The 16,525-nt window shown below is 43.6% G+C and overlaps 1 protein-coding gene across 1 annotated transcript; it reads right to left on the bottom strand.

Annotated features, from left to right (window-relative positions):
* Positions 1-3,356: 3,356 nt before the first annotated feature.
* On the bottom strand, positions 3,357-6,613 carry inha.L (inhibin subunit alpha L homeolog). The gene is given in 2 exon segments (NM_001112878.1): positions 3,357-4,445; positions 6,142-6,613. Coding segments are annotated over 2 exon segments (1,113 nt in total). The 5' UTR covers positions 6,356-6,613; the 3' UTR covers positions 3,357-3,546.
* Between the last annotated feature and the right edge of the window lie 9,912 nt (positions 6,614-16,525).

The raw sequence follows: 16,525 nt of genomic DNA, 5'->3' as shown, positions 1-16,525 counted from the left end.
ATCTCTCTCTAGTTGTACTTTTTGGCTTATAAAGTCCAAACATGCATCATTTTTTATGTTAATGACCGTATATAGCTATTCCATCTTTTGGCACATAATCTGTTACAAGGGCCAACATTCAGGAGCCCAGGCAAGCATAGCCAACCTTTGGCAATAGATAACAAAGGAAGAAATGAAAGAAATGGCCCATATATCTGCACCCTCCCATCTACAACCTCTGAAACTCAGGTGAAGTAGTTAAAATACCAGGAGGCTGATTGACAGGCAATAGGGTTCAGGAGTTTATGTGTTAAATGCACCTAAAAGGTTAATAAACAGCTAATAGCCAAGGTTATGTGGCATGTACAGAAAGTCACCACAATCAAGTGTGTTCGCCACAAGGGTCGCGCAGAGAATGTCCCTCACTATGCCGACCCCTTCACCCACTTTGAGATCCCTCCCATGCAGTGAGGAGCCAAACACACTTTAAGAGTTGATATTGATAGCCCAAGGCCATTAGTGCAACGATGCATGTTAGAAAACGGTGTGCCAAAGGCACATCCGACCGTCAATTAACTGAGGTAGTTAACTCATGGATCTCCCCGAGCATCCAACCCCTTCACCCACAGAGAGTCCCCTCCCGATCCGTATAAATAATTGCCCTTTTAAAGTCCCTATCAGATGTCCTGCCTAACTGAAGCTAAAAATGCGCCTTTGGGAATAGCTGCAGAGCTACAGCCCCATCATCCCTGCTAGTAGAGCCAAAACTCCATCATTTCTAGACTAGGTTGTATCACAGGGTTGGCAGTCATGCAGTTTTCCAGTTACACAGCACTTCTTAGGGTTGGTTGGGAGTTGTAGTCTGACAGTAGGCGGTGAAACTCGTTGCTTATAGAGCAAGTCATGGGTTCAGAAGTGTTGTAGAGAACATTTACTACCACTTTTTAGCTACAACGTGCACTAATGTATGTTGGAACTTGCACTTATCAGCTGCTTCCCTTTGTTCAAACCTGATTCTGTACCGCCCTAGACTTGTCTGTAGCTGCTCCTCCTGGGCAGATAAACTGATCCTGAATCCCAAACAATTTTGCAACAGTCCTGTCTTTATCTGTGGTGGCCCCTCATTGTATATAGAAGAATTGTCTAATCTGCATCCTCTCCATCTGTTTCCATTCTGTCCTTTAGTCTCAAACTTGCCCTGTTTTCTCATTCTTATCCTGCTATTTTCATCTCCACTTAATTTCTACATATTGCTCTACCATCATCCTATTCACATATGTCCATCGTGCCCTACTTTCTCCATCAAAAATAATAGTCTGCATCTTGTCCTATTGCTTCCATCACTTCTTTCTGTCTCCATGTTGTCCTACCGCCTCCATCTTGGCAAACAAAGGGGGTTCTTTATAGTAATGTGAATTGTTGAAATAGATTTTTTTAGCTGGTCTTCCGACTGCTGCTTAAAGCAATGAACCCCCACCCCAGTATGGTGCCTGGTTGATGTTTTTTGTTTTCCTTCCTTTTCAGTTTAAATAGACTCAAGATTAAGTAAAAGTGGCAGAAGCTGTGGTACATGAGTCATTTCTGGCCACACGGATAATGATTTTCCCATAAAGCCCTTTTTTTTTCATTTGAAATTCCCCTTTTTTTTTTCATTTGAAATTTTACAGGTGACACAGGATTCCAGGAAAGAAATCCAGGTTTTAGGTTCTGGAATTTCTCAATCTTTTAAATGATGATTGATGAGCCCCAGTCTTTGAGGAAGAGCCCCATGAATATAATGCACTCCCTCATCTTGAGATGGGTGGTATTGGGCTTATCTGAGTTTATACGTTCCTCTGCCCTTGTGGATTTTAAGCCTGCCCGACCGACATCTGCCCAATTTTCAGCGGTTGAGGAGGCACCATGGAGGGCCCCATTACTAGGGAAATTCCATAGAGTGATGGGATTCTAGGGAGGTTGTACAAAACTGGGTAACTCCAGGGAAAATCTATAGGGGTTGACGATAAGGGTGACTGATAAATCATGAAACAAGAGTAAATGGTATAAAAATGTTAATATATGTAGCTGCAGCACAGCATGTACTGGAGTAGGACTGAAAATGCACTTGGCCATTAACCTACAGAGGATGTTTCATTTGCAACCAATGCATCTGGGTGCAGGTCTGTTCCACTACTCAGCTGAATAATAAGCACAATACACTCCCTTGCTCCAAACTGTCTCCTGATTGGCTGACACTTTTTTTTATGTTTATCAGATATAAATAATAGTTCCACCTAGACACTTCTGAAGGATAACAATCTGGGGTTACCCTCCCATGGGTTCAAAAGAGTTGATGGAAACATAAACTACAGAAACATTATTGTAAGTTGCTGTATAATTTGCTGTTGCTGTTGCTGTATAAATACATGTTACTGGTGCCAACAATACAAACTATGCCAAGATATGGCTTATCCAGCCTAATGCCTAAGATGTCCATTAGGGGCCAGTATACCACAGCCTGTGAAAAACACTGCAGAAAAGTAAAGCTTGTCCTCAACATTTATCTAACTTGTAGCGGGGCAGCATGGGGGTCAAGCAAGTAGATTCATTGGTTTCTAATGGACCCTGGTCCATAGGGCTTAGTAATAGTGGCAGATTTATTGGACCTTTTTTCTTGACCTGCTTAAACTGCTCTTCATAGCCCCCCCCCCAGAGTGAAATTCTATCGGGCTCTATTCACTTGTATGTCATTTTTAGGGGCAGAACTCTCACTTCCATCCATACAAGTGGAATTTCACTGACAGGTTCTAGTTAATTTCACATTTTGATAAATGTGCCCCTTAGGCAACCCAGGTGTTTCTCCCCACCAGCCTGCCCAGTCATGTCCTATCCAACCCATTCATTGCCCGATTCACAGCCAACTTCCCCCAACCCACCCGACCATGATCCTGATCTGTCCCAACCTTTGTTTTTTCAAAAGGTGACAGCCATGAAGTACAGGGCAAAGTTGCATGCAATTGTGCACATAGTGCTGTGCCAGATTAACCTCTGTCAGGTCAGATGAACTCTGTGCAGTTCAGACTAAATGCAGAGTTATAGCCCAATGTTCCTCAACAATATAAAATAGTACTGCTTTTTTGTTTCAAGTACAGGGGTCATGACCCACAACCCCCCCCCCTCCGCAATAACTATTCAGGTCTGTCTGTGCCTCTTGCCCTAGTTCCCCCTGCATTCAAATGGTTTGCTCCTGCGACATCAAATCATTGGTGGTGTCCAATAAAAAGGGCAACCCACTTGGAGCCAGGACTTTTTCCATTAGATCCTTAGCTGTATATCAAACCCCTAGCTGCTGAGTATTTTCCCCATAAAGCCACATACTGCACAACCAAAGCCAGTACTTGTGTTGAATGCAATTTTATTTGGATGGTGACATAACTATTTATTTCTATATAAGATTTAATGGTAATATAAGATTTTCTGGGGAGCCCAGTCCAGTGGGTGGTTCTGCTGGAGTTCTGCAGAATATTAGAGGTACTGAGAAGCTTATCTGTTTGAAATTGGATATTTAATTCATTCCTTGGCTTATACTCAGCTGCAGGCACAGTCTTGGGTCAGTAGGTTAGGGACAGTCTCATATCGGTAAGAGAATCCTCCATCAGTTGTGGTGGTGACCCTCAATGACTTCATGGTGCTAGGTAGTGCTGCACAACAGTGCCCCCAGTGGAGCGCTGGAGTCAGACCATTGATAGGCAAGCATGTGCCATGGCAGTAATGGAACTGAAAGCTACCGGGGTGCACAATCCACTGGTCCCAACCTAGGTCTTCAAAAGAGATGTTGAGTGAACCACGGTGGCAGTGGTCATTGCCAGCTCCTGATTCTGGAGGCCGTTGGAGAAGTTCCAGAGCAGAGGGGGACCAAGGCATCCCAGAGCGACGGTTACGCTGGGTTGGGTGAGTGCTGAACATGATGAATGGTGTGTATTCAGGTTTGTCAGAACATGGACAGGTTGGGCAGTGAACTAGAAGCACAAATATCTCCTTTGTGACATAGTTAAGGAAAGCTGGGGCCAAGTGAAAGACTGTCCAGTCATCCATATGTTGCACCTTGGTCGTGGCCACTGTTACCGGCTCATGTTCTGACAGCACCTGTAGGTCAATGGAATGCCCAAAAGTGTCCTCGTCATCTCTAGCAATGACAAAGGGGGTAGTGCTCACTATGTGTTCCTTCTGGGCAGGTCCAGTGGTTGGGGGGAGGTGATTTGGGCCTAGAGTCTGGAACAATGGCCCAGCACCCATCTGGCTGGAAATAGTAGATGCTCTTTTCAACATGGATGATTCTTCAGCTGAAGGGGGGCCTGTATAAAACCAAAGCTGAGCCGCAGACACCCTCCGAGTATGGATGTGGGGAGAAGGGCGAAAGATATAGGTGAAACTGTTCTCGGATCCCGTTTCATTTGCGCCAGTTTTGGTGGTTTCACAGAGCACATCTGAAACAAGAAGCACACAAGACTGGCATGAGCTCTACAAGGAGGATGAGGAGGCCCTTGGGAATTGAAATCCAATCTCCCCTAGTACATTTCCAGGCACTAGATTATCCTCAAGCTTCTCTCCTTCCCATGGTCATGCAGAGAGGCAAGGCTTAAAAATGTATGATGATGAGTATAGAAAATAAAGAGAATAGTTCATATACAAGTTAACTGAGGGCTGAGAAAATTACCTGATCACCCTCTGATAAATATGCCCAAAGGCCCACTCCCTGTCTGAGAAGAGAGAAGCCCTAATGCTGTAAGTGCAGAGAGGCAGATAAATCAGGAAGAGAATACTAGGAAGAGAATCCAAGCAATTTTTAGTGATGCAGTTCAATCACTATGTGGCCTGCAATACCACCATTCACTAATAATGAGCAAATCTTTTCAGAGTTTCCATGTTTTGTGAAACCATGCCTAAAATCCGGCCAGCCAGTTTTGCTGTAAAAAACTTATGAACGTCGCAACACAAAAAATGCAGCATTTGTCATATTATCCTTCCCTCTCCTACCACATCCAATTGGATTTGATAACCCAATGTCTATATAAGGGGGTGCACAGGCAGCCATTATGCAGTACATTGTTGGTTGTGGTTTGAGCAGGAGGGAGGAAAGGTGTGTCATTTTAACGTGGGATAAAAAGCACCTACATATCTGTTGGTGGTCAGATTTATTATTAGTTGTGCCTGTGTTTGTAAGATAGGTAATGTCAAAAATCACAGCTATGTTTTTAACAAATTGATAACATGGGAGTCTTATTTTTTTCTTACTGAAAGAGCAGTTGTAACATAGTGGATAGGCGGTGCTCTAGGGCAGGGGTCCCCAACCTTTTTTACCCGTGAATCACATGGAAATGTAAAAAAGAATTGGGGAGCAACAGAAGCATGAAAAAGTCCTTGGGGTTACCAACTTAAAGGCATTTGAAGGCACCTATATGGATTGTTAGCCTACAAGAGGCTCTGTTTGACACTACACCTGTTTTTTATGCAACCGAAACTTGCCTCGAAGCCTGGAATTCAAAAATAAGCAACTGCTTTGAGGCCACTGGGAGCAACATCCAAGGAGTTGGTAAGCAACATGTTACTCGTAAGCCATTGGTTGGGGATCACTGTTCTAGGGCATGTGTGGAGTATTAAAAAGAGCATAAAAATGCATGTGATTTCACCTTCCCATTAACTTCAATGTAATTCTGCAAATTGTGATACCAATTTGCAGATTGTCACTCAAAGCAAATCACTGCAGATTTGCTCATTGCTACAGTCAACAATATAATAATAATAAGGAAAGCATGTTTTATTGGCAGCCCCAAAGCGAATTAAAGTGTAGTGAAAAAATGCCCATAGACTCTAATTTATTTTGCTAAATAAAAAGCCACCACAACCTGAAGGCTACAATGCGTCTCTAATTTTTCACAGTTTTGTGAATTTTCCTGTGGTTTTGTGAATTTTTAGGCAAAGCAAAACAGAAATAATACCCTCATCCCTACCTTTCACAACTGCCAGTAGCAAGTCCCCTCCATATACAAAAATAAAACAGCAGCACCACCACTTATGGATCAACTGTATTTACATTGATGATTTTTGTCATGCAATAACCATTCCCAAGGTGCATGCCCCAATATTAAACATCAATCCTGTTTCACACCCACCCATGATTACCTGAGGAAGGGAATAGAATAACCTGGGAGACATCCTCCATGTTGTCCCGATGGCTCTTGCTGTGCCTCTTGTTTAGCATTTTCTGCACTGGCCCCTGGATATTGGCAGATGGCGCTGGGGAAGAATCATTAGACCGAGGTGGAGGTGGCCCAAGTGCTTCTATAATTTGTTCCTTCACCTTGGCCAGAAGAAGCTGGCGCTCTCCCTCTGGCATGTCACAACTCTGCCCTAGTATAGGGCACTTCAAACTCACCAGCAGAAGCCATGTTAGATACAGGAAAGGCATTGTGAGCTCTAATATCCTTGACCTCAATGGTCTCAATATCATAAATATTTAGTATTTTTCTTTCTGCTCACAAATATGCTTGGATATTTGGCACCCACTTGGTAAAATTCTTACTTGTTCTTTACTTCCCCTTAAATATCAGATCTAACTCTCTTCTCTCTGTCTGGATGTCTGTGCCTGTGTGCGTACGTCTCTCTGTCTTCCTACAGACAGGGCTTTTGTCAGTTATCAGAGTTGGCACAGAGTAGAAGCTGGGCACACACTGAGCATTATCTGCAGTAGATGTTTGGAATGTAATGTGCCCCAGAGACAAAGCTATCGCTGACCAGGGCTGTTTCACACGGGAACACCCACGCAACCATCTGCTGAGGCCTTGAGGTGCTCCCACCACAGCTGGCTTTAAGGGGGTGCAAGTAGGTTCTTGTGAGATGCCAGAAACTGTAGTTTAAGTATGATCATAAATATTGAGCCTCACACTTCAGATCCATGTCCATCAGCACCAAGTTCAACACTGGCCCCATCTTGCTGTGCAGTGCCTGGGCTCCATCTCTCCATAACACTAGCCAAAATGAGGTTGGCCACTAAACATTATTGTCACTCGCACAGAAAGCAGCTGTGTATTCAATGTATCTCAGCGAATATATGGAGAGACTGCCCGGCACAGAGACTTGTTTGTGAAATTGGTGCAAAGGGAATTTCAGCAAATATTTTAAATATTTTCAGGCTTTAAAGGGAAAATGTCAAAACCCTTGGCCGGGTTGTTGAGGCTGTTGAATATATCGGTATCACATATAGATTGTATCATATCTGTAAAATGAAATAGTTAAATAGCCATGTCCCACCTCGGCCAAGCTATTCCCTGCTCTGTTAGTGGCCCTTGGCTTTCCACATCATTTACTTGTACTGGAATTTGTAATAATTAAGGTATCGCCGACAAATTTGTGTAAGTTCTAGATCAAAGTACCATTTACCAAGGTGATATTTAACATGAACACAATATTTAGCCATTTAAATATATGATTGACAGCCTGCCCAAAATAAAACACAATATATGTATGTATGGGTATGATGTATAAAAAAATGATTGTGTGTTTCTGAGCTGTGTCGTTTGTGTGCCTATGTCTTAAGACTCTAATTTGTTCTTGAATATATACAACCATTAATTGCAGTGTGGACTGTGGGTCTGGGGTCCACCAGGTTGCCATGTCAAGGTCCCCTACCTCTGGGCTCCCTCTGCCCAAGAGCTGAATTTACCCAACCCTGCCCACTCTGATGCAAGCCTTGTCCCTTTCACAGACACACATTGCTCCCTTCAGTATTGGCCCCCATTATCTGGCCCTGACTGAAGTGCACCCTTTGCTCCCTTGATACTGGTCCTGGGCCAAGGTGGCCCTTTCTGACACTACAAGGAAAGACAATGTCTGCCCTCCTTCAAGCTAAGAACACCACCTTATGTTGTTGGCTGCAGACAGGATTTGTGGAAAGGCCACCAAGGCCCGGGCCTAGGGCAACCGGATTTTAGGGGGTGGCATGCTACCCAACCACACCTACATTGGTTAAAAAAAACTAGGGATGCACAGGAGATACAATAAATTTTTTGAATTTCCTGTGCGCCAATCCCCAATTGCTCAGGTCCCGATGAAGAACATTTGCGAATAAAGGGGAGGTGACAGGGGCGATGAATGGCAGTGGGCCTAGGGGAGCCCAGTATGTAAATGCGTGCATGAGTGATTTGTTTGCAGCAGTGAAGAAACATTATTTTCAGATAGCTAATGAAACAGTAAATGGAATATATACCCACCAACACAGCTTCATGTAATATTGCTCAGATTTTTAACACTGCAAATATCATGATTGTGTAACAGGTACTTCCCTGCTATTCTATCCTGGCAGTGACTGGACAAATGCTTAGGTAACTGAGGCACGAAGCGTCTTCTGACATTTCTTTGCATGGTTTATCACTCAGTTTAACAGGATGGGTAGAACTGAGCAGAGGAGCATCAGGAGCCATTTCTCCATAAACATTTGCTGGTTTTTCCAGCCACCTCCAGCACAGAACAGCAGGGGGCTCTCCTGTAATATAGTAACATAGTAAAATGGGCTTTCAGATTACGTACTTATATTATAAATTATATTGCTTAAATTTTTGTGGACTTCTTTGTCTTGTACCTATAAACCTCATCTATTACCTCTAATTACAGCAGCTAAATGTGTAGAATGGCTCCTGGCCATCAATGTGCTCATAGGGAACAGTTAAGACCTGCATGATATCGTCTGATACCCAATACCTACATTTATATATCTGTATCATCAGATATTCAGAAATGTAAATTTGTCTTCTTATCTAGACCCTGAACCATTTAAGTTGTCCTTCTCATTATCAGGATAGAGAAAGAAAGGAACATAAAACTATTTGGAGAGGAGACACATGTCCCCATATACTGTCCAGCCTAGAGCCTCCCACTGCTATTTATAATAGAGAAGTAGACGGGACTCCTGGGAGATTAATTGGGGAGGGACAGGGTGCAATGAAATGAAACGAAACACCACAACACCAGTAATGTAACTACACACAAATAACAAATATGAAATTATAATCTGCCTGGCAGCATCACCCATATGGAAACATAACACAGGGTGCATTGCAATACACTGTGTATAAAGGTAACACAATGCCTGCCAGGCATCCTCCACCCTATTAATCACTGCCATGTTCATACCCTCAGCCACTTACAGCACAGTTTGTGTAATCAAGCACTGACCTTCAGGAATGTTGCAAAAGTTTATTTTAATAGGGACAGAGACAAGGAGAAAGTGTTGGAAAGGTTACTGCCTGCTCTGCTCTTATTTACACTACAGAAATAGGGATTGTCAGCACTAGGTACCTAATATAAAGGGACAAGTGGAAAGTGTTGGAATGGTTACTGCCTGATCTACTCTCATTTGCCTACAGAAATAGAGATTGGTAACACTAGATAGGTGCTTAAATGGCACCTGCTGGGCAACCTTTGGTTGGGGATTACATTTTTGCTCAACAGGTGCCCTTCAATATATAGTGACAGAGATAAGCTGAAAGTGTTGGAAGGGTTACTGCCTGCCTTGCTCTCAGTTCCCCTAGAAACAGGCATTGGCAGCACAAAGCATCACTTTGCAATGTGTACCGACAAAACAATCATAGATGTGGCATGGCTGATAGAGATGATGCCTTTGTGCCCTTTAGATGGCATTCCGCAAAATCAACCAGACTCTGGAATGTAATGATGTGTCATTAAATGGAATAAGAGATAAGAATGCTTGGATTGTGGGAGATGAGGTGTGGGAAAGAGGAGCCCAAAGATAGGATAGAGCAAAGGCTATAAAATATGGAGAGGGGGTGCCAGCTTGGGAAAGGGTATCACAACCCAGCTACCAACAACACAAAGTAGTGCTACACAAACACTCTCACCGCTCTTTGCAGCGGCGGGTGCCATCTGTGACTCTGCCTGCCCAGGTCTGATTCATGTACAAGAAAATATTTCAGCAGCACTCCGATTATGGTGAAAAAATTGTTGCTTTATTTGTGCCTCAAGCTAAGCGACGTTTCGAGCTTTTCCAGCCCTTTATCAAGCTAGCTACCAACTTACAGCTAGACAAACTGACGCCACTATTCAGAAGGAACATTTCACAGCATTATAGATATGAGTGTTACAATCTTTTATAATTATTTCTTATTTATATAGTGCCAACATTCTCTGCAGTGCTGTATATAGATTATGTATGAGTCACATCAGTCTCTGAGCCAGTGGAGCTGGAATTATGGGGGAAAAGAATTGTGGGCAAAAACATAGCAATTTGCAACATCCCTTTGCACTATGACCATCTTAGGCATTGAGCCTTTTGACCTCTAGCTTGTATATGCTGAGCTGTGTCTCATATAGGGGAATTTATAGTTCCCCTCACAGTATAGTCGGGTGGGTAGCCTCAGTGACTCCCCTGGAGAAGGACAACATCATAGGGGAGCATGTAATTTGCTTTAATGGAAACCCCCCTGTCACTGCCATATATCAGATGTTCCCTGGCAGAAATCTGTACACAGTAAATCTATGGGGATTGTAGTTCAGCACTGTAGCAGGTAGTTTTTGGCTGGGAACCCTATTCTTCAGCTTCATTACTTCATTGCCCAGTGCAAATAGGATATTATTAGATTGTAAGCTCTACAGGGCAGGGACCTCCTTCCTTCTGTCTTCTGCATTATGTTACTTGTCCTCCTTGTGTATATTTTTATAAATACAGTTATACATACATATATACATATTTATGCAGCTACCACCTCTGACTAGAGGTAGGACCATGTTGTGACTAAGAAAACACTGTATGGTGGCCCTCATGTCTAGACATTTATATGCTGTTGCCTGGATTCTCCAGATCTCTCCAGCCTGCTGTGCTCTGAGTATCTCTCTGAGGTTTCACTTATCAGTCTGTGACGTCTGGACTTGGTTTCCCACTGACCTTGATAAGGGAACATGGAAATAGCCGCAGCCCACAATGGTACCGGGGCACTCACAATGTACATTTGTATTACCCTCCAGCCTCTGTCTGAGACCAATAGCAGACGGAAGGCTCTATTTTATTAACTCGTTCTCTTACAGGCAGTGCTTTCTTTAGTGAGTGGGGTGCTGCCATAAAGGCTGAATAGGTATAACAGCCTGGGTATTTTGGCCAGTAGACAGTCACTATTTATTGGGTCTGTTGGGGGTCTGTTTGGTCCTCTGTGTGCTTGAAGTGACAGTGTGCTTGAATCCCAGTTCAGACCTGCCATCTGCTCCCTGTGATTATACCTGCTATTCCACAGCCACAGTCCCTTCCCAGAGACTATTATCCCACTGCTACTATAGACACCATCTCTCCCTACTATACCTGCTATCCCACAGCCACTGTCCCTTCCCAGAGGCTATTATTGAAACTGCCACTACTACTGGTGCACTATGGACCCAATTATGTTGGGGACTCAGCAGTCTTATATGATAGGACAGCTTTGCCTGAAAGAGAGTCATTTGTTCCAGTTAAAAGACTGTCAGGCCTCCGTGGTATCTGTACATGTAGCCAAATTAATCTCTATGGGATACAAATATGGGATCCATATGATATCTCTAGGAACTGAGTCGGACTTCTGTGAATTCTATATAGAGATTTTTCCACAAGGTCAGTATCAAGTCTCTGAAGGGGGTTCAATAGTGTATTTATAGGATATTCCCTGCCCTCTAGTGCTCAGTCTCCAGAAACCAAGGTTGCTGGGAGTTGTAGTTTAGGAGGAGCCTGAGATCGACAGATTGGTAATTTGGGTAAGGGGGTCATTTAGCCTATGCAGTACCAGAGAATGGCCGCTGTATGCTGGGCTGGCTAATCTATATTTGTATAACTAGGAAGGCCAAGAGGAGCTGACGTTGGAGCTTCAGTGGCTAAACATAGCACAGAGTCCCAGCATAACCAGACTTGCCCTGTTTTGTTGGCGGTGTCATCACGTTGGTATTTTTAAGTATGGCAGCTGTGGGAATCCATCCCCTTTCCATGGAATTGACCAGTAGCCATGGGACATGCATCTGTCACATACACACACAGGAGTACCCCAGAGAAGCAGAAAGACTCAGGAATGTTCTACCTTGGTAAATGGGTGAGGGGGGAAGAAACACACAATAGAACTGGAATTTCCAACCTGAGCCCATTTAGCTGTCTGGGGATGCTGGGACTTGTAGTATAACAATAATTAGAGAACACTAGATCTCTCCTATGAATCCACCTATTGGTTGGGCAGTGGAATGCCAATTAACCAAACTATACAGCCAAATCTGGAGACATATAGCCAGAGCGACAGCATAAGATCCTGATGGTATCTTACAGGGGTTGGGGGGGAAGGCTGTCATTTTGACAGTGGGTGGGGGCTACAATACTCTGATGGAAACTTAAAAGGTGAGGAGCAGGAAGCCTGTGACTCAAGCAGTGGGTGGGACTAGAACATTCTGATAGCAGCTTTTGGGGGAGGGGCAGGGGAACAGGAACATTTATTTTTATTAAATTGTTTATTAATAAAGACACAGTTATTGTTCCTGGAATATTTTACATCAGATATAAAAGCAAAACATATTCCTGTGAGAAAAGATGAGCCATAACCTTAGATTCACCCGGTTTGGGAACATGATCGCAATGACTCCCTGCACATGTGCCCCTCAAGTGAGTTAAAAGGGGAGCGGCTCTGACCACGAAAATGAAAAACACTTCAGGGATTTTAAGCTCCCGAGATCTTTTCTTATCCTTTCCTGTCTCTTTATCAGAGTGTCAGCAATGCCCCCCTCATTAAAGAGACTCAGGGGGAAGCTTGGGATAGAGGCAACACACACTGCTATAGCTATGAACAACAGCCACTGACTGAGGATCATGGGATGTGTAGTTTAAACATTTTTTAGAGCCCTAGCTCCCAAGTCAAAGTTACATAAAAGTATATGTTTATCAAAGAGAAAAATGACCATAAAATTAATTAGAAAAGACATTTTTGGGGCGGTTCATCAGACAGATGGAGGGGTCTTGATATCTTTGGTGTTAATGAGCCAATAAATATACAGAAGTAAAAGAGGTTGGTTCTGATTGGACAGTCTCAGTTGGTACAAAAAAGACACAAATTGGACTTTTAGCCATAAAGCATTGACCCAGTCATCCAGTTTGGACAGTTTGGGGGTGACTGAATTGTATGACCTTTAGTATTCATGTGTTCTGTGCCCACTGCAATGTGACATTATTTTATGGTACATTTCTGGAACTATTTAAATCGATGGTGAAAATGATGAATATATGAAATAACAGGTGATCTCATAAAGTGTATTGATATAGGAATAGCTATACAAAATGAGTTCTCTGTGGAACAGGTGCCCGAGCCCAGGCAGCTGTGTGGGTGCCTATGAATGATAGGGTGGGTTACCAAGGGCAGCTATATGGAATGTTACAGGAGGTTACTTGCACAAGATGCCTGTGTTACAGTGAGTCACTTGATCCGGGGCCCAGCTATGCATGAGGCCAGTGCAATACTATGTGAGAGGGATGAGGAATGGATATCTTATATGCAGTGGGTATCTGAGCAGAGCCAGGGAGCAGGCTGAGACAGGCTCATTGCCACTTCTGTCTCCAGCTCTGTACTGATCTCATACAAATGCAGGGTGTCCACGAGTAAAGGTGCAGGGATGTCTTTATGGGGTAATTGCCCGGGCCGTGTACCTAGTGGGATTCTACAGAGCAGTAGTTGAGGTTTGGAAGAGTGGTGAATCAAATGTATTATAGGGCAAGATGGAAACAGAATAAGCTAATGACAGTAGAATAAAATGGAGACAGTAGGGAAAGATGGCGACAGTAGGACAAAAAATAGACAAAAATAAGCTTTCCCACTTTTCTGGGAAAAAAATATCAGCCTTCCTATTTTTGTTATCTGGTAAAATATTGGCCAAGTGGCGGCCAAAGATAAAGTAGAAAAATATGACAGAAGTAGGACAATATGGTGACAGTTGGGCAAGACGAAAACAATAGGGCAAGATAAAGATATTAGGGCATAATAGTGACATTTAGAAAATATGGAGTCAGCAAGACAAAATGGAGACAGTGATTCAAGATAGTAATGACCATCATGCAGTAGGGCAAGTTTGCAGTAGCAGGACAAGATGGCATAAGTGGGACAAAGTGATGACTACAGGACAAGATGGTGACAGTAGGACAAGATGGAGACAATTGAAGAAGATGGTGACAATAGGGCAAGATGATGTCACGTTCAGCACCCTTAATCCAGATCTAGTGCTAGGCTCCCTGGTTTCGGCTCTTGCTTCTGCCTTTAACAGCCGCTTTACACTTCGGGAGGAGCCATCCGCTAATTGGTTGCCGACAGGTCTTAATAAGAGAGGAGCCAAGCAAAGGGGCACGATCGTTTTACCAAGGATATTGGACAGAAGGCAATACAGCTCAGAAGATGGGTCAGACGGGAAAGCGTGGTCAGGCAGACTGGGCCAGCACAAGCAGCATTCAAGAATAGTCAGACAGACCGGGTAAGTGCAGGCAGAGTTCAAAGAATGTTCAGACTGACTAGGATCAGGATTGGAGCACGTAGAATAGTCAGGCAGGCAAGGGTCATCTTTGGAGAGGTCAGAGTGGTCAAAACAGGCAGGCAAGGGTCAATACCAGGATAATCAGAAAGGATTCACTAGGAATACACAGCCAAACCTAACAGCAGGCAATGTGATTACTACTGAAGTCCCTTTAAATACGTTTGAATTTCAGGCCAAAGCATCGTGACGTCATCACGCCGGCACATAAACCCGGAAACCCACAGCCGCGTGCGACATAGGAGAACTGGCGCTTGAGGAGCAAGGAACCAAGCAAAGGCCGTCCCCGCCGGCCACTAGACCACCAGGGTGAGCAGTCCTTGCAGACCTTACAGATGGAGACAGTAGGGCAGGATAGAGACAATAGGACAAGAAAGAGACAATAGGACAAGATGGAAACAGTTGAAGAAGACGTAGAGTGTAGAGCAAGATGGAGACAGTAGGGCAAGATAGAGAAGGTAGGACAAAATGGAAACAGCAGCAGGCCCAGATTTGTGGCAATCCCACAAAGACACGGGCCTAGGGCAGCAAGATATTAGGGATGGCATGCCGCCTAGCCATTTTCTGGGGAGCACTGGGGACACACAGCTTCCCAGTGCTCCGGCACATGCGTGCATACACTCGTGTGGGGTGGGGTAGTGCGCGAAGGTGATAGGACTAAGTAGCCTTGGGGCGCTCACCCAGGAAATCCGGCATTGTACAGCAGGACAAGATGGTGACAGTAGGACAAGATGGAAACAGTTGGAGAAAATGGTGACAGTAGGGCAAGATGGAGACAGTAGGACAAGATGGAGACAGTAGGATAAAATACTGGCAATAGGATAAGATGGTAACAGTAGGAAATAACAGTAAATGGCGATAATGGGACAAAATGGTAAAAGTAGGGTAAGATGATGACAGTAGGATGAGATGAAGATGATAGGACAAGCTGGTAACAGTAGGACATTAAGATGTAGACATTAAGGGGCAGATTTATCAAAGGTCGAATTTCGAAGTGAAATATACTTTGAAATTCATCAATCGAATGGCTATACTTCGACTTCGAATATCAAAGTCAATGTTTTTTTACGGAATATGACAGTTTTGTGGTCAATCGAAAGATTCGAACGATTTTACTTTGACTACAAAAAACTTAGAAAAATGCATTAGCAGGTTCCCATAGGCTAACATAGCACTTCGGCAGGTTTAATTTGGCGAACTATTGAAGTCAAAGTTTTTTTTAAAGAGACAGTACTTCGATTATCGAATGGTCAAATATTCGAACTATTTTACTTCGATTCAAAGTAAATTCAAAGTCGTAGTATTCTATTCAATGGTCGAAGTATCCAAAAAATTACTTTGAATTTCAAATTTTTTAACTTTGAAAATTCCCTCGATTTCACTTTGACCCTCGATAAATCTGCCCCTAAGTGGTGACAGTAGGAATAAATAGTTATAGTAGAGCATGCCAGAACCGTAGCCACCCTAAATACAGTACAGCAAAATGACAATTGAGAAAGGTTTTTACAAAACATCAAGATGGCAACAGTGGGGAAAGATGGGGACAACAGAACAAGATGGAGACAGTAGGGTAATTTTGCAACACTAGGGCAAAATAGTCACAGCAGGACAATATGGTGACAGTGTAACATTATCAGTGTGGCCCACTTTGAAGCCCTTCCATTGTAACTGATGTACAACTCCCAACACCCACCAAATCCACCAACTTTGGAGTTCAACAACTGACAAGTTCTTAGGTTGAACAATCGAATGGCTTCTACTGCCACTACTAAAGACTGAGCAGACATCCCAGGGGACTTGGCATGATAGAGTGCAGGCCTCTGTGATTATGTGGGAAGTGATAGCAGAAGAATGCATTACTCACATTAGACAGTGGCATGGGGGATGTGGATAACCGTTACATTATCATACACCAAAAAAAGTCTATGGCACCCGCCTTTGCACAGCTATCTGCACCTATCAATCATTTCCCGAGCTGCCTCGC

The sequence above is a fragment of the Xenopus laevis genome, chromosome 9_10L (assembly GCF_017654675.1).
Source record: "Xenopus laevis strain J_2021 chromosome 9_10L, Xenopus_laevis_v10.1, whole genome shotgun sequence".
Lineage (NCBI taxonomy): Eukaryota > Metazoa > Chordata > Amphibia > Anura > Pipidae > Xenopus > Xenopus laevis.
The sequence above is the reverse complement of the archived record's forward strand: the minus strand, read 5'-3'. Positions and strand labels throughout refer to the sequence as shown.